The 27,829-nt window shown below is 44.2% G+C and overlaps 1 protein-coding gene across 1 annotated transcript in view; it reads left to right on the top strand.

The window, feature by feature from the left end:
- CCDC69 (coiled-coil domain containing 69) overlaps positions 1-27,829 on the top strand; it is a 74,803-nt gene that overhangs the window by 26,337 nt on the left and 20,637 nt on the right. The window contains exons 3-10 of the mRNA XM_064279712.1: positions 3,226-3,295; positions 5,535-5,641; positions 8,749-8,836; positions 17,125-17,198; positions 18,228-18,329; positions 19,914-20,033; positions 20,956-21,053; positions 22,171-22,327. Coding sequence (XP_064135782.1) covers positions 3,226-3,295; positions 5,535-5,641; positions 8,749-8,836; positions 17,125-17,198; positions 18,228-18,329; positions 19,914-20,033; positions 20,956-21,053; positions 22,171-22,327 — 816 coding nt within the window. The remainder of the gene's footprint in view (positions 1-3,225; positions 3,296-5,534; positions 5,642-8,748; positions 8,837-17,124; positions 17,199-18,227; positions 18,330-19,913; positions 20,034-20,955; positions 21,054-22,170; positions 22,328-27,829) is intronic.

Here is a 27,829-nt window from a genome sequence, read left to right as displayed (position 1 = left end):
AGGACTTAAATTTTTTGTTCCACCACAAATTCTGGTCCAGTAACCAGTGCCAGACCTTGACCAACTTTCCACCTATCTGGGGTGAAATGAGAAAAATACAGGTGTGAGTGTAATCTTGGAGTAAGGATGTCTGTCAGTTACTCTTTTCTGGAGGAACTGTTCTTGAACTTCTCCTTACTGTGTTTTGAAAAGTCAAAATGCCCTTTCTTTTGTGAAATAATAGTCATAATAGGGTCAACATTAGAGGCCCTAATACATGGCATAAATAGCATACAAACCATAACTAACAATCCACAAACACCAGGAGATAAGCCAGATAACTGGGATTTTCTAAAAATTAAACCCTATGCTCATCAAAAGACTTCACCAAAAAAGTAAAAAGGCAACCTATGTCTGTGGTTTGGCTATGACAAATCCGACAAAGATCTAATCTGTAAAATCTGTAGGGAAATCCAACACCTCTATGACAAAAAAGACAAATAATCCAATGAAAAAATAGGCAAAGGACATGAATAGGCACTTTACCAAAGAAGACATTCAAGCAGCTAACAGACACTTGATGAAATGCTCAAGGTCACTGGCCATTAGAGAAACGTAAATCAAAACAACAATGAAATACCATCTCACCCAACATTACTGGCATGAATCAAAAAACAGAAAATAACAAATGTTGGAGAGGCTGCGGGGAGATCAGAGCTCTCATGCACTGCTGGTGGGAACGCAAAATGGTACAACCACTTTGTAAAATGATATGGTGCTTCCTTAAAAAGCTAGAAAAAGAAATACCATATGATCCAGCAATCCCACTCCTAGGAATATATCCTAGAGAAATAAGAGCCATCACACAAATAGACATATGCACACCCATGTTCACTGCAGCATTATTCACAATAGCAAAAAGATGGAAACAAACCAAGTGCCCATCAACAGATAAATGGATAAACAAAGTATGGTACGTACACACAATGTCATACTGTATAACAATAAAGAACAATGTTAAATCTTCGAAACATCTTACAACATGGATGAATCTGGAGGGCATTATGCTGAGTGAAATAAGTCAGTCACAGAAGGACAAATATTGTATGAGACCACTATTTTAAGACCTCAATGAGAGGTTTAAACAAAGAAGAAAACATTCTTTGACGGTTGCGAGGGTAAGGAGGGAGGGAGAGGGGAATTCACTAACTAGATAGTAGACAAGAGTCATCTTAGGTGAAGGGAAGGACAACACACAAATACAGGGGAAGTCAGCACACAACTGGACTAAACCAAAAGCTAAGAAGTTTCCTGAACACAGCCAAACACTTTGAGGGACAGAGTGGCAGGGGTGGGGATCTGGGGACCATGGTTTTGGGGAACATGTAGGTCAATTGGCATAACAAAATTTATTAAGAAAATGTTCTGCATCCCACTTTGGTGGGTGGCGTCTGGGGTCTTAAAAGCTTGCGAGAGGCCACCTAGGATACATCCATTGGTCCCAACCCACTTGGAGCAAAGGAGAATGAAGAACACCAAAAACACAAGGAAAAGACAAGAAGAACTAGATGGTGCTCTTCTACCACCAATGACCACCCAGAGAGGGAACACAACAGAGAGTCCCTGACAGAACAGGAGAAAAGTAGGGTGCAGAACTCAAATTCTAATAAAAAGACCAGACTTAATGGTCTGACTGAGACTGGAGGAACCCCAAAGCCATGGCCCCGGACATTCTGTTAGCCCAGAACTAAAACCATTCCCGAAGCCCACTCTTTAGATAAAAATTAGACTGGACTATAGAACACAAAATAATACTCATGAAGAGTATGTTTCTTAGTTCAAGCAGATACATGAGACCAATTGGGTGGTTCCTGTCTGGAGGCAGGATGAGAAGGCAGGAAGGGACTGGAACTGGTTGAACAGACACAAGAAACCCTGGGTAGAAAGGGGGAGTGTGCTTTCGCATTATAGGGATTGCAACTAATGTCACATAACAGTATGTGTATAAATTTTTGTATGAGAAATTAACTTGAGCTATAAACTTTCACCTAAAGCACAATAAAAAAAAAGGAAAAAATAAAAACTCATGAAAAGGTTTACACACAGAAAGAAAAAATCTTCGATGGTTACTAGGGAGGGAATGGTTGGGGAGGGAAAAACACTAAATAGACAATAGATAAATGGTAACTTTGGTGAAGGGTAAGACAGTACATAATACTGGGGAAGTCAGCACAACTTGTCTAAGGCAAGGTCATGGAAGCTTCATAGACACATCCAGACTCCATGAGGGACAGAATTATTGGGCTGAGGGCTAGTGACCATAGTCTCAGGGGACATCTAGCTCAATCAGCATAACATAGCTTATAAAGAAAATGTTCTACATCCTACTTTGGTAAGTAGTGTCTGGGGTCTTAAAAGATAGTGAGTGACCATCTAAGATACTCCACTAGTCCCACACTGTCTGGAGCGAGGGAGAATAAATAAAACCAAAGACACAAGAGAAAGATTAGTCCAAAGGACTAACGCACCACATGAATCACAGCCTCCACCAGCTTGAGCCCAGAAGAACTAGATGGGGCCCGACTACCACCACCGACGGCTCTGACAGGGATCACAATAACAGGGCTGTGAACAGAGCAGGAGAAAAATTTAGAACAAAATTCAAATTCACAAAAAAAGACCAGACTTTCTGGTCTAAGAGGGACCAAAGAACCTCCAAGACTATGACCCCTGAACACCCTGCTAACTCAGAACTGAAGCCACTCCCGAAGCCCACCTTTCAGCCAAAGATTAGACAGCCCTATGAAACAATGACACACGTGAGAAACATGCTTCTTAGATACGAGACTGAGTGGACAACACCTGCCCAAAAGCAAAGACAAGAAGGCAGGAAGGGACAGGAAAACTAGATGAATGGAAACAGAGAACCTGGGGTATAAACAGAGAGAGTGCTGCCACATTGTGGGAATTGCAACCGATGTCACAAAACAATTTATGTATAAACTTTTGAATGACAGAGTACTCTGTAAACTTTCACCTAAAGCACAAAAACAAAAAACCCTGCTCAGGGAATCCCCTTGTCTCTGGGAATCCTTCCCTAGGCAGAGGGAGTGCTGCCTTGGGCTACAGGACCAGGTATGGAGCAGGGTCTGGCATAACTAGAAGTCCTACCTTGCCTTTGGAAGAGTCATACCTTAGCATCCACCCCCCTCTACCCTCACCTCATTGATGTCTCACTTCTTCCAGAGACACCAAGAACAAGAACAGCCACGCAGTTCAGTACACCAAGAACCAGGCCCCCTCAATGAGGACACAGGTGAGTGGTCGGCCTCATAAATGCCCGTGAGATGTGACACCCATGAGATTTCTTACCTTATAAATAATCAACAAAGGTAATATAGATATTTGCATGAGATATTAGGGAGGTTACATTAACAGGAGTATCATGTGTGAAATCAGGGAGGTGACAATCCTGACCTGTGCTTCCCTGTTCTGGGCTGCCAATACCACATCTAGAATGAAGGGTTTATTTCTGTGAAGTACATTTTCAGAGGGATCCAGAAACATTGGAAGGTATGCAGTGTTGAAAGCTCAGGCTGGTGAGAAATCTGGAAACCATGTCCTGTAAGGAGTGATTATAGGAACAGAGAATGCTCCACCTAGAAAGAAGATGTCATAATAAAACATGACAGTTCTCTCCAAGTGTCTGAAGTGCACTCATGGAGAAGAAAGATGAGCCTTGTTTGTGTGACTCAGAGTGCAGAACTAGGGCCTCAAGGTAGCAGGAACTGGCAGGCAGAATTCAATTCAATCTCAAAGGATTTTTGTGTGGTAGTTGATTTAAAACCATCTGAGCTCCCATAGTAATAGAATGAGTTCTCCACCTCCAAAGGTGTTTAAGCACAGGTTGGAACACCAGCTATTGGGGATATTATATATAAAGAGCAAGCACCAGATAAGCAAATGGACCAGAATTCAGAGGCTCTTCAACTTGGCCATACATACATAATTGCCTAGAGAATTTCAGATACAGATTCTCGGACCCCAGTCCAACTGAATAAGAATCTCTAGGAGGGAGGATGAAGAATCTGCATTTTTAGTAATGTATCTTTTTAATTAGCTTCTTTCCTGCTGGTCTTAACCTGCTGCTGGTCTCATGGACCAGTGTTTGGGACCCTGAGCCAAATCATGCATGAGAGTCTGAGGTGCTCTGATCTTGACTGTTGCTATCTTGTAACCTCTTGTCTATTTTGTAACCTCTTGCCTACCTGCTCACAGCTTTTGGGAGTCCAGGACTCAGGGGCACCAGGTCACTCCTCGTCCTATCCTAATGGAACTGACAACAGTGCTGTCTTCTCCCTCACCAGCCCCCTTTCAGGGTCCTCGCATTTCTAGCCATACCTCTGCTAGCCCGTGCCTATGGAGTTCTGTAATAATAACGCTGACAATACTAGTATTAACCTCTAATGCTTGTCATGAGCACTGAGAGCTGACATATATGGAGCACCTCCGAAGTGCCTGGCATTCTACTTACTGATTTTTGTGCACAAGGAAGCAGAATAAGGTGGTCATTAGGAGTGTTTGCTGTGGAATTAGATGGCGTGGGTTCATATCCCTGCTCTCCCAGTGGTGATCTGGGTGATCTTGGGCAAGTTGCATAACTTCTCTGTGCCTCGGTTTCCTCATCTGTGAGATGGCGATAGTTATAGTATCCACCACAATGAGTTGTTGTGAGGATCAAGTGAGTCATGACCATGTGGTAAGCTCTCAGTGCTCTTTACCTGTTTGTTTGTTTTTTTTTTTTTTTACCTGTTTTTATTATTATTATTGCCGTTGTTTTCTGATTGAATCCTTTCAATAGCCCCATGAGGTAGGTCCCTTTATTATCCTGGGGTAACTGGGTGTACAGAGAGGATGGGTCACACTGGGTCGCCTTCCTGCTCACAAGCAGCTGCTCCACCTCTAGGTGAGGAGATGCTGCAGTTCAGGGAATCACACACTCAGATGCTCACGGGGCCCAGCTGGCAAAGCCGATGATGATGTGGCCCCTTACACTGTGCCCTCAGTGGGGGCGGGGGGGTGGGCAGTGTGGCAAATGGCAGAGCCATGCTCTGGCCAAAGGAAGCAGCTGCCCCTTAGCTCCGGCTTCTGGTAGACTTGAAGGCATACTGGCTCAGGGGCCAGTTCTTTTAGAACAGTTGGAAATCTCTACTGTTATGCAAAAGTTTTCCAGTTATTAAATACCAGGAACTAACTTTTTTAATTTAAATATTGGATGGAGCAAGTAGGACACTTCTACGGGCTTCATCTGTCCTGTGAGCCACCTGCTCTGCTTTAGATACTAGGGGACAATATCAGACCCCTGGCTCCTGCCTTGAAGGAGGGTCTCCAAAGCCAGCGAGATTTGGGTTGTTGCCTCTAGAGGTTGTTCCCCAACTGAAATACTTCTTGCAGTGGAGGCCAGGGTTCTCACCCCTTCTGTCCTCCCACATCCTCCCTGCAGAGCCCAGGCCCCACCTCTGCTCTCTGTGATTGTTTTGTTTTCCCATCTATAGCCACAACTGTCCATCTCTGTGAGTGTGAGGAGACTGAGCAGCAGCAGAAGGATATAACCAGAATTCTCCAGCAACATGAAGAAGAAAAAAAACAATGGCAACAACAGGTAAACCAGGAGACCCCTCTCTTTTCTTCCTGGTCAGCTAACTTTGATAAATCCCAGAGTGGGGACCTGGAGAGGTCTTTCTAGTGAAGTGACTGGCTTTGCTCAAAACGACAGCCATTCCACTCTCCTGGGCCCCATGACTGATTGCAACAAGCAGAGCCACCTGCCAACACAAGGTGGTCATGTAGTGAGCAAGAAAGAAACTTTTCGTTTTAAGACTTTATGGTTGGTTGTTGCCGCAGCATAATTTCACGTATTCTGACTGAAACAGGAAGTTAGATGTTAAACACAATTCCACAGAATCAGCTATTCCAAGTGCTCCAAAAAGTCTAGAATGCAATGAAAATGCATGATAGAAGCTCTTAACTAAGTCTGTGGAACCAGAAAAGGCCTCTCTGAGGAAGGAACACTCAAGACAAGGCTTTAAAAATTAATTGGTAATGAAAATTGAAGAACAGCTTGCAAAATGACTGATCTGAACTCATCAAATGTCAAGGTCATGAAAGATGGGGAAAGACTGAGGAACTATCCAGAGTAAAGGAACTAGAGAGCTATGACAACTGAACGGAGCTCATGGCCCAGGATTTCCTTTTTCTGATTCCTCCTTGGTGCCTAACCCTTCCCCACTCTCTGACACAGTTTCCTTCCTTGTGAGAGGAGTTTTCCCCTTACAGCGCAGTTGAAAGTTCCTACAAGAATGTCCAAAAGCTTTTTCTAAATAATTTTGATTGGTTATTATAAAATGCAACTATGAAACTTAAAAAAAAAATTTTTTTTTGAAACAATATAAAATATTCAAAATTCTGAATTTTTTTTTTTCCAAAAAAAAGTGCTCTCTAGCTATAAACTAATTGGCCTATTAAATTTTTGGACTGTTTGTTACTAAAAGATTTTGCTAAGGATCCTGTTCATTCTGTAGACTTGCTGAGGGCTCACGGCGTGCAGGGTGCTGCCTGGGGTGCTATGAGGAGCATAAAACCAAAAAAACTCACTGCCATCGAGTCAATTCTGACTCATAGCGATCCCACAGGACAGAGTAGAACTGCCCCATAGGGTTTCCAAGGAGAGGCTGGTGGATTCAAACTGCTGACCTTTTGGTTGGCAGCCGTAGCTCTAGGGAAGAATCAAATCCAGAGCCTGTCCTCAAGGCCTTCATTAGATGGTAGGCTGCAATGAGCACCCTAAACGCATTTAAAACATTTTTTGCTTAGACACATTTTTCAGAAACATACTTCTTATGACCAAAAAAAAAAAAAATCCAAACCCACTGCCGTCAAGCGAAGTCTGACTCTAGCGACCCTATAGGATGGAGTAGAACTGCCCCATAGGGTTTCCAAGGAGCGCCTGGTGAATTCGAACTGCCAACCTTTTGGTTTACAGCCATGGCCCTTAACCACTACACCACCAGGATTTCCCCTCTTATGACAGGTAGGTTAATTATGTCTGTGGGTCTCTAGTCTGTTTTTGTAGAGTAACTGTGTTGATATCATCTGGTCCTGATGTTTACCTGGGGAGTCCTTAATGATGAGACTCGTAAGGGGTCTTAAAACCAAACCAAAACAAAACAAAACCATTGCTGTTGAGTAGATTCTAACTCATAGCAACTCTATAGGACAGAGTAGATTTGCCCTATAGGGTATCCAAGACTGTAATCTTTACGGAAACAGACTGCCACATCTTCTCCTACAGGGCAGCTGGTGGGTTCAAATTACCAACCTTTCCATTAGCAGCCAAGCGCTTAACCACTGCTCTGCCAGGGCTCTGTAAGGGGCCTTAAAACCAAAAAAACCAAACCCACTGCCATCGAGTCAATTCTGACTCATAGCGACCCTATAGGACAGAGTAGAACTGCCCCATAGAGTTTCCAAGGAGCGCCTGGTGGATTTGAACTGCTGACCTTTTGGTTAGCAGCCGTAGAACTAAACCACTACACCACCAGGGTTTCCTGTAAGGGGCCTTAGGGATCATCAAATTGAGTCTCTTAATTGTGCAGAGGTGTCAGTCCGGGTTCTCTAGAAAAACAGAATCGGTGATTATAGATACATAGGGAGAGAGAGAGAAAGAAATTGATTGATTTTACTCCAAGGAATTGGCTCATGAAGTTGTGGGGGCTGGCAAGTCCAAAATCCATAGGTCGGGCAACAGGCTGGAGACTCCTGTAGGCTCATGTTGCCAGCTCCATAGGTCAGGGAGCAGGAAGAGTAAGGTGAGAGTTTACCAAGATATTTATAGTGTGCAGCCTGGAGAAGCTCACTGTTTGCTCTTAAGGCCTTTGATTGATTAATTGATTGATTACATTATATTAGATTATGGAAGGTAATTGAATTACATTATATTGCATTACAGTATATTATATTGTGAAAGGTAATCTACTTAAAGCCAATTGATTTAATCATATATAACTACTCCATAACAGCAACTAGTGTTTGGCCAAACACCTAGTAACAATAGCCTCACCAAATTGACCCATAAATTAAGCATCACTGCAGAGAACGGGGTGGTCCAAGAGTACACAAGTACTCAGTGGCAGGCTAGGGCTAGAACCCTCTTTAAAATGTACCTTGCCCGTGGGCGTGCCCATCAGCTGTACCCTCACAGGTAGCAAAGGGACTGGAAAACATCTCAAGTGGGGGACCGTGAAAATGGCTGGGCATATTCAACCTTGAGAAGCGTAACTATGGGGACACAGCTACTCTGAGGGCTGCCTGGGCTGAGGGAGAGACTGGTTCTGTGTGGCCCCAGAGGACAGAGCTAGGACCTGATGGTAGAGGTTAAAGAGTTTACTTGTAACAATAAGCCTTACACATGTTAGAATAAGCAGTCTTGAGAGTTAAGGAGCTTTCGTTCATTATATGCAAGCAGAGAAAACACAGCCACATGAGGACTAGAGGACGACCTCTAAGGACCGTTTCCACCTGATGTCCCTGAGAACTCCTTCTAAGCCCTGAAGATGGCAGAGTCCACCACACTGCTGTATGACTTGGAGGCCTTGTACCTGTGTCATTTCCCATCACTCAGATGAGAGGGTGGGACTCTGACCACCAAGCTCCGCAAAGCTCCAGGGTCTAGTGAGTGGATAAGTGATGTTGTCCTGAACCTTCCCCCAGGTGGAGAAGGAAAGGGAGCTGGAGCTTCGAGAGAAACTGGCTGAGCAGCGCCTAGTCCTGGAGGGAGAACATGAGGAGGCCCTGAGAGGTAAGGATGGAGCTGCTGCACTGGGGAGGCTGTTGGGGGAGGCAGGGGTTTCTTCCTTCTGGTCCCACCTGCAGAATCCACTCAGGGACTCTCACTGGTCGCTCCCTGCTTCTCTGATACTCAAGCAGTTGGCCACATTAGAGTTGGAGTCTACAGGCTCTTTGGCCCCAGAAAGGTGATAGGCTCTTCCTTTGGGGCATGGCTCTACGTGTCTGGCACATGCTTCGTTTTGCCATATTTGAAAGGTTTTCTTTTTTTTTTCTTTTCTCTGTATTGTGAAAGCAATGCATATTTTTAAAAGGAAAATTGGAAAATCTAGACAAATAGAATTTTTTCAATATTCATATTCCTTCCCCACAATGATGACCATTCTTAAAATTTATGATGAGGTGAATTGTTTTTAAAATAAAACTTCGTTTCTTCTTACATCACCAAGTGTGATCATCATGAGAAATTTAAAATCTATGAGTTAAAAAAAAAAAATGTATAGCATAGTGGTTGATTTCAGACTCTGGAGTCACAGTCCCTGGGTTTGAATCTGAGCTCTACCACTTACCAACTGTGTGTGTTACCTTGAAAAAGTTACTTAACCTTCCTCAAAGACTCCTTTTAAGAATTAAGTGTTTTAATGTGTGTGTGTGTGTGTGTGTGTGTGTGTAAACAGTACCTGACACGTAGCAAATAATTATTAGCACTTGGTATTTTATTATTGAGAAAATTAAAATCGTGTAATTCCACCCAGAGATAGCCACTGTTACCCCTTTGATATTATCGTTATTTTTGTTAATTGCCATTGAGTTGGCTCTGACTCATGACTGCCTTATGTATATAATAAAACAAAGCATTGCCTGGTCCTGCACCATCTTCATGATCATTGGTATGTTTGAGTCCATTGCTGTGGCTTTTGTGTCAATCCATCTCATTGAGGGTTTCCTCGTTTTCATAGGGCTTTTTAATTTCTTTGTCTTTATATATACATAGACTATGCATCTATACACACATACTTGGGAAGGGAGGTAATTTGATTTTTTTCACTTTCAATTGCATTAACATCTTGTCATTAAATGCTTCTATTAATTAAAGTTTTAATAACTATAGATTTATCTAACTGAGCCCCTTTGGTTAGACATTTAGGTAATTTTAAACCTTCTGACATTGTTTATAAGAGCAATGATACTTCTACAGTGAACCGCATTTTGTTAAATCTTTGCAATGTTTGTGATTTATCTTCAGAATAACATCCTAGTTGGTATGCTGACTAGTGTGGGAGGCTGTATGGGAGTACACCCACATGCATATATATGTTGGCTGTGGATATTTCTACACATGTATTCATATGTGCTGCATGTGTATTCACATAGAGCACACAGGGGGTACAGTCATGGAAACAACCTAGACATAACCAAACACCTCACAGGACTCAGTTACTGGGCTTGAAGGCTAAGGACCATAGTCCCGGGGGACATCTAGGTCAATTGGTATAACAGTACATAAAGAAAACATTCTAATAATAAATGTTGGAGAGGCTGTGAAGAGATTGGAACTCTTATACACTGCTGGTGGGAATGTAAAATGGTATAACCACTTTGGAAATCTATCTGGCGTTATCTTAAACAGTTAGAAATAGAACTACCATACAACCCAGAAATCCCACTCCTCGGAGTATACCCTAGAGAAATAAGAGCCTTCACACAAACAGATATATGCACGCCCATGTTTATTGGAGCTCTGTTTACAATAGCAAAAAGCTGGAAGCAACCAAGGTGTCCATCAATGGATGAATGGGTAAATAAATTGTGGTATATTCACACAATGGAATACTACGCATCAATAAAGAACAGTGATGAATCTGTGAAACATTTCATAACATGGAGGAACCTGGAAGGCATTATGCTGAGCGAAATTAGTCAGAGGCAAACGGACAAATATTGTATAAGACCACTATTATAAGATCTTGAGAAATAGTATAAACTGAGAAGAACACATACTTTTGTGGTTACGAGGGGGGGAGGGGGGAGGGGGGGAGAGGGTTTTTTACTGATTAATTAGTAGATAAGAACTGCTTTAGGTGAAGGGAAGGACAATACTCAATACATGGAAGGTCAGCTCAACTGGACTGGACTGGACCAAAAGCAAAGAAGTTTCCGGGATAAACTGAATACTTCAAAGGTCAGTGGAGCAAGGGCGGGCGGGGGAGGGGGGGGACTATGGCTTAAGGGGACTTCTAAGTCAATTGGCAAAATAATTCTATTATGAAAACATTCTGCATCCCACCTTGAAATGTGGTGTCTGGGGTCTTAAATGCTAACAAGCGGCCATCTAAGATGCATCAATTGGTCTCAACCCACCAGGATCAAAGGAGAATGAAGAACACCAAGGTCACATGATAACTAGGAGCCCAAGAGACAGAAAGGGCCACATGAACTAGAGACTTACATCATCCTGAGACCAGAAGAACTAGATGGTGCCCGGCTACAACCGATGACTGCCCTGGCAGGGAGCACATCAGAGAACCCCTGAGGGAGCAGGAGATCAGTGGGATGCACACCCCAAATTCTCACAAAAAGACCATACTTAATGGTCTGACTGAGACTAGAGGAATCCTGGCGGTCATGGTCCCCAAACCTTCTGTTGGCCCAGGACAGGAACCATTCCCCAAGACAACTCATCAGACATGAAAGGGACTGGACAGTGGGTAGGAGAGAGATGCTGATGAAGAGTGAGCTAATGATACCAGGTGGACACTTGAGACTGTGTTGGCATCTCCTGTATGGAGGGGGGATGGGAGGATAGAGAGAGTTGGAAGCTGACAAATTTGTCACGAAAGGAGAGACTGGAAGGACTGACTCATTAGGGGGAGAGCAAGTGGGAGAACGGAGTAAGGTGTATATAAACTTATATGTGGCAGTCTGACTTGATTTGTAAACGTTCACTTGAAGCTCAATAAAAGTTAATAAAAAAAAAAAAATATGCAGTGAAATCTTTACAGATGGAATGATTCAGGAGTCACCTCAGAGTAAAGCTCAGCCATGAATTAATCATTGTTGAAGCAGGTACCAGGCACCAGGGGGCTTGTCATGCTATCCCTTCTACTTTTGTATATGTGTGAAATTTCCCATAATAAAAAAATGTATAAGTCCAGAAAAAAAAGAAAACATTCTACATCCTACTTTGATGAGTAATGTCTGGGGTCTTAAAACCTCAGTAGCCATGTAAAATACAACTATTCGTCTATTTCTGTCCGGAGCAAAGGAGAGTGTGAAAAAAAGTAACGACTCAAGGAAACAATTAGTCCAAAGACTTAATGGACCACAGGAACAACAGCGTCCACAGCCTGAGATCAGAAGAACTAGATGGTACCCAGCTACCACTTCTGATGGCTCTGACCAGGATCATAATAGAAGGTCCCAGTTAGGGTGGGGAAAAAAAATGTATACGTATAGAACAAAACTCAAATTCATAAAAAAGAGCAGACTTACTGGTCTTGGAGGAACCCCCAAGACTACAGCCCTTAGACATCCTTCTAATTTGGACTAAAGCCATTCCTGGAGATCACCTTTCAGCCAAATAACAGACCTATAAATAAACAAAACACGTGAGAAAAGTGCTCCTTAGATCATCTACATGAGACCAAAAGGACAATATGTACCCAAAACCCAAGACAAGAAAGCAGGAAGGGGCAGGAAAACCAAATGAATGGAAATGGGGGACTCAGGGTGGCAATGGGAAGAGTGCTGACACACGGCAGGGAATTCAACCTATGTCATGGGAAAATTTGTATATAAACTATTTTGAATGGGGAACTAATTTGCTCATAAACCTTCACCTAAAGCACAATTAAAAAAGAAAAAATAGAATAACATCCTTGTTGAATTGGTGTGGCAAGGGTTACATACATTTTCAAGGCAATTGGAGTTGACCTCCAGACCACTATGCCAGTTTTTCCTTTCATATCAGTGTTTGCATGACCTTGCCCCAGAATTATTTATCTTTTAAAAACACAGTTATGATTATTTTACATATAAAAAGTTATATCCTGTTCTCTTCCATGAACCTTGTATCTAACATGTTTCCAAGTAATTATGTGCCCACTAAAATGGCTAATACTCCATAGAGTACATGGTTTTTCTTATTTCCTATGAATCCAGCCGTCTGGATTTTAGCTGTTTGTAAATAACACTGCACTAAACATCTTTCGCATAAAGATCTGCCCACATTTCACATTACGTCCTTAGGTTCCCAGAAACTGAATCATTAGAACAAAGATCTGAACGATTTTAAGGACCTTGAAACATATTACAACACTAGCACGGTCTGTTTTGAACTGGAATTAAAGCCCTGGCCTGGGAATTTGGCAATCTGGGGTTTAATCCTAATATACGCTGTTAAACTGGGCTGCTCACTTACTGTCCTTGAGCCTCGGTTTCATTTCCATGTCTGTAAAATCTACCTCCCCTGTCTCACAGGGAAAAGCAGCTTCATACTCCAGGCTTGCTTTGATACTATTTTTAGCATTATAAATAAAGTATAATGATAAGAAAAATTTCTTACTATAAAAACCCCAGAGGGGAAGGAATTGCCCTGTCTAGAGTTCTTCCCTACCAGCCAGAATTCTTTCCGTTATTTTTAAATTGCTTGCACATATTAAGTGCTACATAAAAAAAAAAAGCTACATAAGTGTTTATTAAATGGGTTAATGAAAGCGTAGCATGGGAGGGAATATACGGGGTTTTTTTGTTTGTTGGAAGGGATGTACACCGATAACTGGGAGAGACTAGTGGTGGGTTCCCACTTTGGATGACCTTTGCTTGTCTTTTATTTTCTGTTTGTTTATTTGTATTTCATTTTGTAATTATTATACAGTAAAGGCGACCTTTTTGAGTATACAATTCCATGAGAGCTAAAGTATGTATAGATTGGTGTAACCATTACCACAATCAGGATATATGACAGTTCCATCACCCTCCTCCCCCGCCCCACAAAAAAAAAACTCCCTCAGGCTACCCCGTTGTGCTCACACCCTCTCCAAACCCAACCCTTGGTAACAACTGATCTATTCTTCATCACTATAGTTTTGTCTTTCCGAGGTTGTCATAAATGAGATCATAAGATAAGACGTCTAGACTGGCTTCCTTCATCATGATGCCTTCGTGATTCATCCAAGTTCTTGTGTGTATTAAGAGTTCATTCTTTTTTATAGCTGAATTGTATTTCATTACGTATCCATTCACCTGTTGAAAAAACAGTTGAATTGTTTCCAGTTTGGGGCAATTATGAATAAAGCTGCTATAAACATCTGTGTTACAAGTATTTGTGTGGACGTAGGTTTTATTTCTCTGGGGGAAATACATAGGAGTGGGATTGCTCGGTCATATAGTAAAAGTATGCTTAACTTTATGAGAAATGGCTGAACTACTTTCCAGAGTGACTTTACCATCTTACATTCCAATCAGCAATGCATGAGAGGTTCGGTGGTTCTGTATTCTCAACACTTGTTGTTGTTACTATTTTTTATTTTAGCTGTTCTAATGCATGTGTAGTGATCTCTCACTGTGGTTTGAATTTGCATTTCACTAATGTCTGAGATACTGGACATCTTTCCATGTATATTTACCATCTGTCTATCCTCTTTGGTCCAAATGTCTGTTCAAATCTTTTGGGCCTATTTTTTAACTGGCTTATTTATTTTTACTGTTGAGCTTTAAGAGATCTTTATATAATCTCAACACAAGCCCTTCGTATATGCAAATATTTTCTTCCCCTCTCTGTTTTTCATTCTCTTAACAATGTTTTCCACAAATCAAAAGTTTAATTTTGATAAAGCCCAATTTATTATTTTCTTCTTGTATTGATCATGCTTTTTACATCATGCCTCAGGACTCTCTGCCAAACTCCAGGTCACAAACATGTTCTCCTGTGTTTTCTTTGAAAAGTCTTATGGTGTTAGGTTTTTATGTTTAGGTCCATGACCTATGCAATCATGTCATTTTCTTCTTCAGACTGTTAATATAGTAGATTGCATTGATTTGAGTTTCAAATATTGAACTAGCCTTGTATTCCTGGGGTATGCCCTGGGTCATGGTATATTATTCTTTTTATATATTGCTGAATTTGTTTTGCTAGTATTTTGCTGAGGATGTTTGTGTCTATGTTCATGAAGGATACTGGTCTGTAGTTTTCTTTTCTTGTACTGTTTGTCTGATTTTGGTATCAGGGTAAAATGTACCTCATGGAATGAGTTGGGAAGTGTTCCCTCCTTTTCCAGTTCCTGGAAGAGACCATATACCATTGGTGTTATGTCTTTTTTAAATATTTAGTAAAATTTACCAGTGAAACAGCCTGGGCTTGGACATTTCTTTCCAGAAGAGAAAGTGTTTAAGTACAAATTCCAGAAGAGAAAGTGTTTAAGTACAAATTCAAACTAAAAAATAGTTACAGGAATGTTCAAGTTACGTATTTCACCTTTGGTTAATTTTGGTAGTTTGTGGGTTTTGAGGAATTGGTGCATTTCACCTAAACTGTCAAATGTGTGTGCAGGTACTTGTTCATAGTATTCTCTTAATATCATTTTAAATGTCAGCTGCATCAGTCATGATATCCCCTTGTCCATTCCTGTTTTTGGTAACTCGTGTCTTCTCTTTTTTTTTTCCCAAGTTGTGTTGCTAGAGGTTTACCAATTAGTCTTTTCAAAGAATCAGATTTTTGTTCCATTGACTTCTTATTTTTTTCATTTTCAGTCTCATTGATTTCTGTTTCTTTTATTCCATTCCTTCTGCTTGCTTGTTTGTGTTTAGCCCTTATTTTTCTAATTTCTTAAACTAGAAGCTCAGATTATTGCTTGGAGACCTTTCTTCTCTTCTTATATAAGTATTTATTGCTATAAATCTCCTCCTAAGCACTGCTTTAGCTGCATCCTACAAGGTGACATTTTGTATTTTATTTTTGTTCAGTTGAAAATATTCTAACGTCCCTTGAGACTTCGTCTTTGATCCCTTGAATGTTTAGCAGTATCTTTCCAAGTGTTTGGGGGATTTTTCTGTTATCTTTCTATTACTGACTTGTAGTTTGGTTCCATTACGGTCAGATAACATAGTTTGTATTTTGATTCTTTTAAATTTGTGAAGGTTTGTTTTATGACCCAGAGTATATGGTCTATCTTGGTGAATGTTTCACATGCACTTGAAAAGAATGTGTATGATGTTGTTGCCGGTGGAGTATTTTATAAATAAATCGATTAGATCTAGTCGGTTGATAGTGTTGTTCAGTTCTTCTACGCCATCTCACCTGGAACCAGAACCTGTCTTGGTAGGCAAATTAGGCTCATAATTTAGAAGATTAATGCTGCGATTTTTATATAGCTGAACTTACCAGCTTTTGACAACTCTAACACACCTATAATTCTGAACATTCTCAGAAATGCGTGCATCGCTGCCATATACATGGCCCTTCAGCTGTGTTAAACTTTACTTTCCTGTCTTCGCTCTTCTATTTTTATCCTTCCCATTGATTGTTCATTTCCCTTTTGCCTTCTTTCAGCTGAGACAAGGTTGGAATTTTCCAAAAGGACCTTTTCAGGGCAGTCGGGATGATAAATATAACTGTGTTGATTTGGAGAAAGATAACAAGTCCAACTCTGTACACCACTGCCCAATCTGGAAAGATCTTGCATATCCCTTTTTTATGTAATCCTCAACACTCACCTTTGAGACAACCAGACCGGGCTTATTGACCCCATTTTACAGTTGAGGCAACAGAACTTCTGGATGGTTTAAGTGACCTCAGGGTCTCTCGGTCTTGAAGAAACAAAGCCAGGACCAAGTAGATTGGCACCAAATCCAAGTCCTTGCCACAATTTCACACCATGATTAGACAGCTAGTGATTTGGCTGACCCAACTTACAGAGTACTTGTCCTAATGCGTTTTTTTCATGCTTTGATGTGGCCTGAGATGAGCAAGCTTACCACACGGCAATCTTTGGATCCTAGCCTTAGCAAGTGAATAGCTCTCCCAATCTGGTAGGGTTCTCAGTTCCTCCAAGGATCTAATTTGCTCTCATTTCTATGAGCTTTTATTAAATACCTACTATATCTCTGGCACCGCCTCAAGCCCAGGAGATGGAAGGACCACTAAGACCATTCCCAGATTTCTGGCTCCTGTGGGCCCCAGGTGACCACCTGGGCCTCTCTAGCCCCTGTGGGGCCTGCCTTGACATCAAGCCTTCTAGATGAAGAAGGTTTTAGGAGAAGTGTCTGGGTGCCTGAGCTTATAGAAGTCTCCTTTCCCTACAGTCCTCCGAGCCTCACATGAGCAAGAGAAAGAAGCCCTTATCCACTCCTCCCAGGAGGCCAAGGCAGCCCTGCAGGTGAGAGAGGCTGGGCTGTGTCAGTCTCTGGTGAGGGGAGGGAAGGGACGGCCTGCATGAAAACAGCATGGAGTCCTAAGCAGCCAAAGTTGACAGCCTCTGTGTAGGTGTATGTTGGAAGTAATTGTCTTCCATGTGTAGCGGCCAGGCTATTAGCTCAAGAGGACCTTGTCTGAGATTGGGCTTAGCCCATTCTTCCAGGGACTGTTGGGACAGCCTTGGAGACTACATGGGCTGGGTGTCACAGTGTGACTAAACTGGTAGATGGATACACATGTACCTGTGGAAGCATGTGAGAAGGAATCTCGCCCAATTTGCCTGCTCAAAGAAGATTTTCCAGAGGGAGTGATATCGAAGCTAGAACCTAAAGGATGGGCTGGAATTCTTCAGATGAAGAAGAGTAGGAAGGATGCTCTAGGCAGAAAAAACCAGCATGTGCGAAAGCATGGAAGAAAGGAGGAGAACATGGAAGACCTGAGAAACTGAAAGAAGCCCAAGATGCCTGAGGTAGAGGGTATGAGTGGGAGAGAGGTAGAGAGGACTGAGGCTGGAGAAGTAGGAAGGGGTGAGCAGGTGGGAGCCCATGGGACATGTTAAGGGACTATGCTCTTAGAGACAACTGCCAAGGTTTAGGTAAAGGAAATTCTTGGTAGGGGAAAGTATGGAGATACTACACTTTGGAGAGTAATGTGACATAAAGAGACCTGTTTGGCTGAAGGAGGTATGTGGAGGGGAGCAATGGGTGAGGAGACTGGGCAAGTCCATTGAGCCTGGTTTTTGAGGCTTTGAATGCCTGACTAAAACTGGCCTTGAATCCTAGGACATTTTCATTGAAGACTTTATAGCAAGAGAGTGGGGCTGGTATGCTTCAAGCAGTGGTTGAAGTAGATTAAGCTCGTGTTGTTGTGTAGGGCAGACAAAAAATAAACAGGAAGAACCCAAAGCTGTTCACCCTCTGGGATGTGTGAACTTCACTGATAACCTTGATGAAGCAAGTTTTGAGTGTCTCCTTTCTGCTTCCTTCTCCAGGAGACCATAGATGAACTGACCTCACAGCTGCAGGCCTTCCAAGCCAAGATGAAGAGGGTGGAAGAGTCCATTCTGAGCCGAAACTATAAGAAGCACATCCAGGTAGGTGACAGTATACCTGGAAGCCTTTCCTCCTTGAATTTCCAGAGTACCCAGGGAGACCAGGTCTGGGCAACAGGAAAGGCCAGTCCCTTGAGGCAAAACATACCCATTGTCATTGAGTTGATTTTGACCATGCTCCATAGGGTTTTCTTGGCTATAATCTTTACAGAAGTAGATTACAAGGCCTTTCTTCCATGGTACCACTGGGTAGGTTCAAAGCACCAACCTTTAGGTTAGTAAACCAGTAAAATCCAAGCCTGTTGCCATCAGGTCAATTCCAACTCATAGGGACCCTATAGGACAAAGCAGACCTGCCCCATAGGGTTTCCAGGGAGTGACTGATAGATTCGAATTGCTGACCTTTTGGTTAGTGGCCATAACTCTTCTTTTTTTTTTTTTTTTGGTGCTTTAAAGTTTACAAATCAAATCGGACTCTCATTCAAAAATTTATAAACTCCTTGCCATATACTCCCAACTGCTCTTCCCGCAGTGAGACAGCACACTCCCTCCCTCTACTCTCTCTTTTCCTGTCCATTCGGCCAGCTTCTGACCCCCTCTGCCCTCTCATCTCCCGTTCAAACAGAAGATGCCAATATAGTCTCATGTGTCTACTTGATCCAAGAAGCTCATCCTTCACCAGTATCATTGTCTATCCCATAGTCCAGTCCAATCCCTGTCTGAAGAGTTGGCTTTGGGTATGGTTCCTGTCTTGGGCTAACAGACAGTCTGGGAACCATGACCTCCGGGGTCATTCTAGTCTCAGACAGACCATTATGTCTGGTCTTTTTTCTGAGAATTTGGAGTCTGCATCCCACTGCTCTCCTGCTCCCTCAGGGGTTCTCTGTTGTGTCCCCTGTCAGGACAGTCATCAGTTGAAGCCAGGCACCATCTAGTTATTCTGGTCTCAGGTTAATGTAGTCTCTAGCAGTCATAATTCTTAACCATTGTGCCACCAGGGCTCCTTTAGGTTAGTAGTCAAGTGGAAACCATTTGTACTACCCAGGACATTGAGGCAAAACTTAGCACCTCTCCAAAGGTAGGGCTCAGACCTGACACTCTTAACCATCGCAGGCCCTGGAAGCAGTAGGGTCCAATTTCACTGAGGGGACGCAAGGCTCAGAGAGAGGCCTATGGCATAGTAGTGAAGTGCTCAGGCCCTGAATTCAAAGAGAAATAGGTGCAAATTGCAAACTTACACTTGCTGCAAGTGACTTCACCCATCTGAACCTCCATTTCCTCATGTGATGGTACTAGTACATGCCTCAAAGGGTGTTGTTAGGGTGAAAAGAAATAAAGCATATTAAGGACTCACCATGTGCCAAGCAAGGCCTAGCGATCTGCTTCCAAAAAATAAAAATCAGCCATTGAAAACCCTATGGAGTAGTTCTACTCTGACACACATGGGTCGCCATGAGTCGAAATCAGCTCAACAGCAACTGATTTGATTATTTTTTTATGTGCCAAGAGAGGGAGGCAGGTGACTTGTGAAAGTCCAGTAGTGAGTTCGTGGCAGAATGGGGAGGAAGGAGACCATGCCCCTCTCTACTTGCTGGTCTGACAAGGTCACTCTATGTCCCTGTATAGGATTACGGGAGTCCCAGCCCATTCTGGGAGCAGGAGCTGGAGAGCTTGCACTTTGTCATCGAGATGAAAAATGAGCGTATTCGTGAGCTGGACAAGCGGCTGATCCACATGGAAACAGTGGTCCGTGGCTGGGAGTGGCGCGGCAGACACAGCCTCAAGCTGCTGCTCCTTGGGCATTGCCTTTCTAAAGCATGGAGAAGGGAGGTGCTTTGGGGAGGCCCCAGCCTGGTCCACACCAGCTCTAATCTGTTGCCCACGCTGGCAGTTGACCAGTGGGCATATGCCCACAGTGGCCATTCTGGGCCGAGCAGGGGCTCCTGGTCATCTGGGTCCTGTGCTTTTCTTGGCTACTCATGTTGCTGGAACTGCATGACAATGGTACAAGGAGACTGGTTAATAAGGAAGGGCTGGCAGATGTCACAGGTCAGGCAGGGGCTGAGGAAGGAGGCCAGGCTGAAAGGTTGAACAAAAATGGGAGCCAGCGTCAGCAAGGGTAGGGCTGTGAGCTCTGGTCAGTGAGAGCACTGATAGCTTTGTCTCCAGCAGAACAGAGGCCTCAGAAAACTAGAGTTGATGCAAACAGAGATTACATTGCTCTCTAATCTCTCAGAAGCCTCCCTGGCCTTCTTCAGAATAAACTCTGTGTGTCATAGAACCTGTATTTTAATCTGACTATCTCTAATGTTCTCTATAAAATTTTGTTCACCCATTTTTATGGAACAGGATAGGAAACAAACTTAATTTTATTTATATAGATCGTATTCTCTGACTTTTGGGGAACAGAATATATCCGTTCTTTTATGAACTGCTGGTGATGTTAGACAGTAGTGGCTATCCTTTCATGCTCTCACATGGCAAAATTAAAAGTTGGCAGCCCTATGTTAACGTCTTCGTTTTATTTTCTGAAGTAATCTTATTGCTCCGTGAACTGTAACATCTGGTCTAGAATGTGCTTTCAGTTACCACAGATAAGGGGAGGTGAGGTCCACATTGTGCTGTGTTGAGCCTAGCAGCTTGCTGAGCTCATCCTGATTTGTTACAGAAAGAAAAAAACCTGATGTTGGAGGAGAAAATCAGCACCCTGCAACAGGAGAATGAGGACCTCCACGTCCGAGGCCGCAACCAGGTGGTTATGTCCAGGTAGCCACCCCCAGCCTCCTGTCCTCCCGTCCCCACCCTTTTAGCCATTATGTCCAGTTGGGAGAGGCTCAGAGGAGCCTGGGGGAATGAATGGACATGCAGACCAGAGTCTGCCTGGGAATATGGCTCCTCTTGCTTTGGGAGTCAGGAATCCCTAGGGACCAGCTTTGCCCAGAACCCTGGGTCCCAAGGCCCTGGCCAGTATCTATTTTCTCCCATCCCCCGGGACCCAGGCTGAGTGGGCTCCCTGAGAAAGCCCAATACAGGGAAGAGCAAACAGGAAACCAGGAAACTTACAGCTCACAAGGCCTGAGTAGAATGAATCAGTTCTGAGAGCTTAATAAATGAGAGCTGTTATCATGTGTCAGACATAATTTATTGAACACCAAACCAAAAAACCAAACCCAGTGCAGTTGAGTCGATTCCGACTCATAGCGTCTCTATTGAACAGAGTAGAACTGCCCCCACAGAGTTTCCAAGGAGCGCCTGGTGGATTCGAACTGCCGTCCCTTTGGTTAGCAACCGTGGCATTTAACCACTACACCACCGGGGTTTCCAATTTATGGAATACATATTATCTAATCCTTACCCTAAGAGATGGATGCTATAATTTATTATTATTCTCATTTTACAAAAAAAAAAAGCCAGTTGCCACTAAGTCAATTCCGGTTCGTGGTGACCCCATGTGTGTCATAATAGAATTGCACTCCATAGGGTTTTCCATGGCTGTGACCTTTTGGAAGTAGATCACCAGGGCTTTTTTTTTTTTTTTTTTTGAGGCTCACGTGGGTGGATTTGAACCACCAACCTTTTGGTTAGTAGCTGAGCACTTGACCATTTACTGAAATTCAGCAAAAGTTAATAACTAGTCTAAGATTATACAGCTAAGTAGTGGGTCAGAGATTTGAACCCAGAGCTGTCTGTCTGCGAGGCTATGCTCCTTGGTCAAAGAGCCAACTGTCTCTTGCATACAGGCAAAGGAGAGGGCCGTGGGGACCCTGGAGTAGGCTGGTACGACCCAGGGAAGGCTTCCTGGAGGAAGGGGTTTGTCGCCTGGCTGGAGGCCCCCTGCTGCTGCTCCCAGTAGGCAGCCCTGAGCTCTGTGTGCATTCCACAGGCAGCTCTCTGAGGATCTGCTGCTCGCCCGAGAGGCCCTGGAGAAGGAGTTGCAGTTACGGCGACAGCTCCAGCAGGAGAAGGAGGAGCTGCTGTACCGGGTCCTCGGGGCTGATGCCTCCCCTGCGTTCCCGCTGGCCTCTGTCACCCCCACCGAGGTCTCTTTCCTCGCCACATAGGGCTCAGGGCCTGCTGTGACACCCGTGGTCACACTTCCTGCTCAGGACTTTCCTGAGAAGACAGTGGGAGCCTCTCCATGTTCCTTTCCCAGGGTGGAATGCCAGTGGGAGTGAACGGGGAGTCAGGGTGTGTGCCCAGTGAGCCCTGGGGGGCTTGGGTTGAGTGGAACCACCCATGGGGCCTTGAAGTCCCAGAAGCGCCTTCCCTTGAGTTGGCCCAGAACCTTTTATATGATATGGGGAGTTGCAAATGTCCAAGAAGGAGACAAAGTATCTAGAGTTTTCCAACCTTCCTTGACCAAGTTTCTACTCCCACCCTCAGAGAGCACTTCAGGCTGCAGAATGCACTTTAGAAGTATTTTTTAATTGTGAGGGGCAGGGCTTGAGAATGGGCAAGTTGTACGGGGTGAGGGCATGTTCTCTCATATAGTCTGTGGTGGATGTGAGGAGACGAACTAATCACACCCCCACCCCTGGGTGGACAAGCTATGGAACTAAAAAGAACACACGGTATCTTATTTATTTAGCCTCTGTGTCTTTCTGGGAGAGGGAGGAGAAGGGTCTTTGAAGGATAAGCCCTGGAGCCTGGTGACTCACAAGTGGGCAGAGCTCCCTCTGCAGTGACTGGAGTCTGACTGGCCCTAGTCTTGCCCCAGCTTCAGAGGTGGGGCCTGGGGTTAGGGGTGAAAGCAGGCCCTCAAAATATGTCAGGCCTCGGAGCGAGGCTGTGAGGGTAAAGCGAGAGGAGAAAACAGTGTTAAGGATGTGGGGGCATGTAAGGGGTAAATGAGAAGGTGCTTTGTTCTGCCAGGGCCCCCCGCCTTTGCATAAAAACACTGAGGGTCACACAGGTACCTACCTGTTTCTGCCAATTGCCCCATACCCAGATACCTACAGTCTGGGGGGGAGCTAGGAAGGGGCAGGGGAGATACAAGGGCTTCAGATCACTAGGATGTGGGTGGTGGCAGTCCTCGTGCCCTGGAGGTTGGTGGCCCGGCTGGTGTAGACACCAGCATCCCCCACCCAGGTCTCCCCTATGTGAAGGATACTTTCTGCCTTCTGCTGTACCTGGCCTTCATGGTGCACCACACTGACCCATTTGCTGATATATGGGGGTCACTCCAGCTGCAGGGGACAAAAAACATAACTACCAGCTTCCCTGAGTGCTGCCTCTGACTCAGGCACCAGGGGGTAGGTAAAAAAAAAAAAAACTCCAAACTGCTGCTCTCAAGTTGATTCTGGCTCATAGTGACCCTAAAGGACAGAGTGGAACTGCCCCATAGGGTTTCCAAGGAGCACCTGGTGGATTTGAACTGCTGATCTTTTAGTTAGCAGCCGTAGCTCTTAACCGATACACCACTAGGGTTTCCGGGGGTAGGTAAGAGGGCACCAATTATCCCTTCAACAGATGGAAAAGGGAAGTGACTTATCCAAGGTCACACTTCAGCTGAATGTCAGAGCACCTTAAAGGCCAAGTTCTTTATGGAGAACTTTAAGGTTCTCAAGTCAGAAGTGAGACACTGGAGTCTCTCCTACTCAAGGAATGTTCAAGAACAACCCATCCAGAGCAGCATTCCCAATGTGTATTCTGTGGCACACTGGCTCTCTGTGGATATTAGTAGGGGTAAACCACTTTCCCAAAGCAAGGAAACTTGGGAATTGCATTATCAAAAATATTTGGGAAGCTGAGTCAAGCAAAGTTAAATTGGTGAAGCTTAGACCATTGAGTCTGTGGTGTGAAGTGCATTTGAATCTCCAAGGTGGGCAGTGGTTATAAGAGGCAGAATTTCCCCGAGAACACTTTTTTAGGGGCAGGGTGGGGGGTTGGTACTCTACCACATCGAAAGACATGTCTTGGGGAATGCTAGCAAAGTCAACGTTGCCCAACCATCTGTGTGATCCTTTCCCTGGCTTAGGTCTCAGTTTCCTCATTGGACAAGTGGGAGAATGACCACCCACCATTTCTACCTGCTGAGGCCTCTGTAGGGTTCACCTTTATCACTCCTTTGCTGGGTCCAACCCTCAGCTAGCCCATGCAGGGAATACAGAGATGAGCTCAAGGAGATCGCCATGTACCTACCTTTTGCTTAGCAGCCAAGCTCTTAACCACTGTGCCACCAGGGCTCCTCTACTGGTCCCACCCACCCAAATAACTGGTGCAAAGTGGCCCCGGAGTGCTTCAAATTCAGAAAGAAGCAGAACACATTGGCTAGGTTCCACAGGCCTCCCTCCTGGGCTGCAGGAAATGGGGATATCGTCAACAGGTCATGGCACCTACAGAGCATCTCATTTTCCCCATCTGGGCAGTAGCACCTCATGAGTCTTTCTAGCCCAACTCTTTCCCCTTCAATCTACACAAACTCAGCTCCCCTGCTCAGACTTCTTCAGTGGCTCCCTGGAGTCTGGAGAATGATTCTTGGGTTCCTTTGTGCCCAGTGCTCCCCTGCATTCTGGGCAGGTGGCAGTCGGGGAAGGTAAGTCTTTGTGGCTCCTGTGTGTAACGTGTCCACCCTTGCTGTCACTCCTGCTGTGATTTGCCTGGAATGACTTCCACTCACCTCAGTCCTACCCTCCACGCTCAATTCAAATTCCAACTTTTCCAGGAAGCCCTTTTCAGAATTCCTAAAGCCTTCAATGTTGGTACCATACTATTTGGCACTGCTGTTTTATAGATGCTTGAGGTTTATGAGGGTAAGATTCTTTGAGAGGAAAGAACATAACAAACACCATCTCTCCAACACCTAGGGAAGGGCTAGGCTCAGAGGATGCTCAGCAAACAGTTGCTAATGTATTATGTATTTGGTCTATCCATTCATATCCATGCATTCATCGTATTCTTTCTCTCTTCCTCTCTCTCTCTCTCTCTCTAACATGCCATAGAGCCTGAACACTTGCTCAAGCTCCATTTTTGTGTGCTTGGGCCAATCTGGTCTTGGCTTGAATGTCACCTCAGAGATGACTCCCCAACCACTCCATCTTAAGTAGACTCTGTCACTTTGCCTTGTTTTGTCCTCTCTGTAGCACATGACATTCTCTAAATTATCATATATGTCCCCTTCCCACTTTCTCCTCCCCACTTAGTCTGTAAGCTTGCAGAGACCAGAAGTCATAACTTTGGCTTATCACTTAGTACAGTGCCTGGCACATGGTGGGTGCTCAGTTACTTTTGGATAAATTAATAAAGGAATAAATTAGACATTCTTGTGCAGTAACATGAGAAGTAGCTCTATTTGACAAATGGGAAAACCAAGGCTCAGAAAAGGGAAATGACTTGCCCAAGGTCAGTCAGAGAGGCAGTGTCAGAATTGGGACTGTAATTCAGGCTCATCAGATTCCCAGTCAAGCAGTGGTTCCACTTTGCATGATCATTCCTGGCCCTCATCTTAATCCCTCATTCTATCCCGTCCCCCATTTACACACAGCCTCCTCTTACCCTCCGCTTACCTTCTGCCCTGGATATTCCCAACTAAAGTCCACAGCAATCTCTGGCTCACCCAGAACTGTGCAGGTCACACTGAAGTTCTCCCCCAGTTGGATCGATAGTGCTGAAGCTAGAATGGTGGGTTTGGGGGAGGAAGATGGGTCTGTCATAGGTAACAGGGGAGAGGGAAATGGGGGCAAATGTTAGAATGATTGAATTGTTAGTAGATGGAGAGAGAGGGGTGGAATGAGTGGGTGGAATTGTTAAATTGATAGAGGATATGTGGATGTATAAATGGCTGTACTGAATTAATGGAGGATGAGTGGGTATATGGATGAATGATAGAATGCTTGACCTGTTGGAGGATGGCTGGATGGAATGGCTGATTTGAAAGAGAATAGGTGAATGAAATAGTTTGACTTGATTGAATGAAGGTGGTGGATAGAAAAGTTGAGCCTCTTGGCTAACTGAACTGATTGGATGGCTGTTAGGAGAGAATGAGTGAAAATATGGAGTGTTATTGAAAGCTAGTTTATTGTTTTCAGAAAACCAAACCAGTTGCTATTGAGTCATTTCTGACCCATGGCGACCCCTTGTCAGAGCAGAACTGCCCTCCACAGGGTTTTCAATGGCTGATTTTTCAGCAGTAGGTTGCCAGGACTTTCTTCCAACACGCCTCTTGTGGACTTGAACCATCAACCTTTTTGTTAGCAGCCAAGCGCATTTACCGTTTCCACCAACCAGGCTGGTTGTTTAGAGCTCCATAATCCACAGACCCCCAAACCTAAGGCTCCCAAAGGAGGCATCTCTCCTCATATACCCCCCTTCCCTGCCCACCCAGAGCCCTAGGCCCGCATGCAGTTGATGTTGACCAGCATGTACTTAGTAGAGATTTGTCTCATGTGGCCTAGGCTGGCCATGCAGAAGAGGGAGCCAGCCAAGGAAGCTTGGGGCTGGTGGATGGTGAAGCCCTTCTTCACATTAAAGAAGATGGCTGTCCCATCCACTGGAACCTCCTCAAGGGGGAACTCCTGGTGTAGTGTCACCTGGGCCAGGGGGTTGGTCACCTCGCAGGGAAGCAGGGCTGGCTGATGGGTGTGCAGCTGCACCGCCTCATAGTAATCCTTTGTGGGGACATAGAGCTGCTCTGGGTCTGGGAAGGAAGGAGAGAGAAGAATGAGCTTGAGGTATCACCCAGGAACATGAGATCCCTTGAGGGAACTTAAAACTTTACTTCTTGTGCCCATCCTCATTCTCTGTGCTCTTTCTCTTGTAAGGGGTCCTGGCCTGAGGTGCTGAAGACCAGCCTGCGAGTTCTAGCTCTGTCATTAGCTTGCCATGTGTCTTAAATCCCTTTTCGTCTCTGGTCTTCAGTGTCTTCTTCTGTACCATGAAGGGTTCAGATTGCTTGATCTCTCAGGAACTGTCATAGTTTTCTAGTGCTACCATAATAGAAATACCACAAGCAGGTGGCTTTAATGAACAGAATTTTTTTTTTTTTCCTCACAAGAGGCTAGAAGTCCAAATTCAGGGCGTGGTCCCTAGGAGAAGGCTTTCTCCCTCGGTTGGCTCTAGGGGAGGGTCCCTGTCTCTTTTCAGCTTCTGTTCCTCGTTTCCTATTTGATCTTCATATGGCATCTATCTTCCCCGACCTCTGCTTGCTTCCTTCTGTGCCTAATCTGTTCCTTTTATATCTCAAAAGTGATGGTTTAAGACACACCCAACACTGATACAGCCTCATTAACATAATGAAAATACAGTTCTCAAGTGGGATTACATCCACCGGTATAGGGATTAGGATTTATAACACATATTTTTGGAGGACACAATTCAATCCATAACAGGGCCCTCATATGTGAAAAATATTATAGAGGGTACTGGACTAAACACCAAGATTTCTGGCTTGATTCCCAATTCTGCCACCCACTAGTAGTAGAATCGTAAGTGAATCACTTTCTTCCTCTGGGCCTTGATTCTTCTCATATATCAAGGAGAACACTAATCATATACCTGGCCTACTTTTCAGAGCTGATATGAAGGAAATGAGACATTGGATCTGA

The sequence above is a fragment of the Loxodonta africana genome, chromosome 2, assembly GCF_030014295.1.
Source record: "Loxodonta africana isolate mLoxAfr1 chromosome 2, mLoxAfr1.hap2, whole genome shotgun sequence".
NCBI lineage: Eukaryota > Metazoa > Chordata > Mammalia > Proboscidea > Elephantidae > Loxodonta > Loxodonta africana.
Note: the sequence above shows the minus strand (reverse complement) of the source record. Positions and strands in the feature narration are given on the sequence as shown.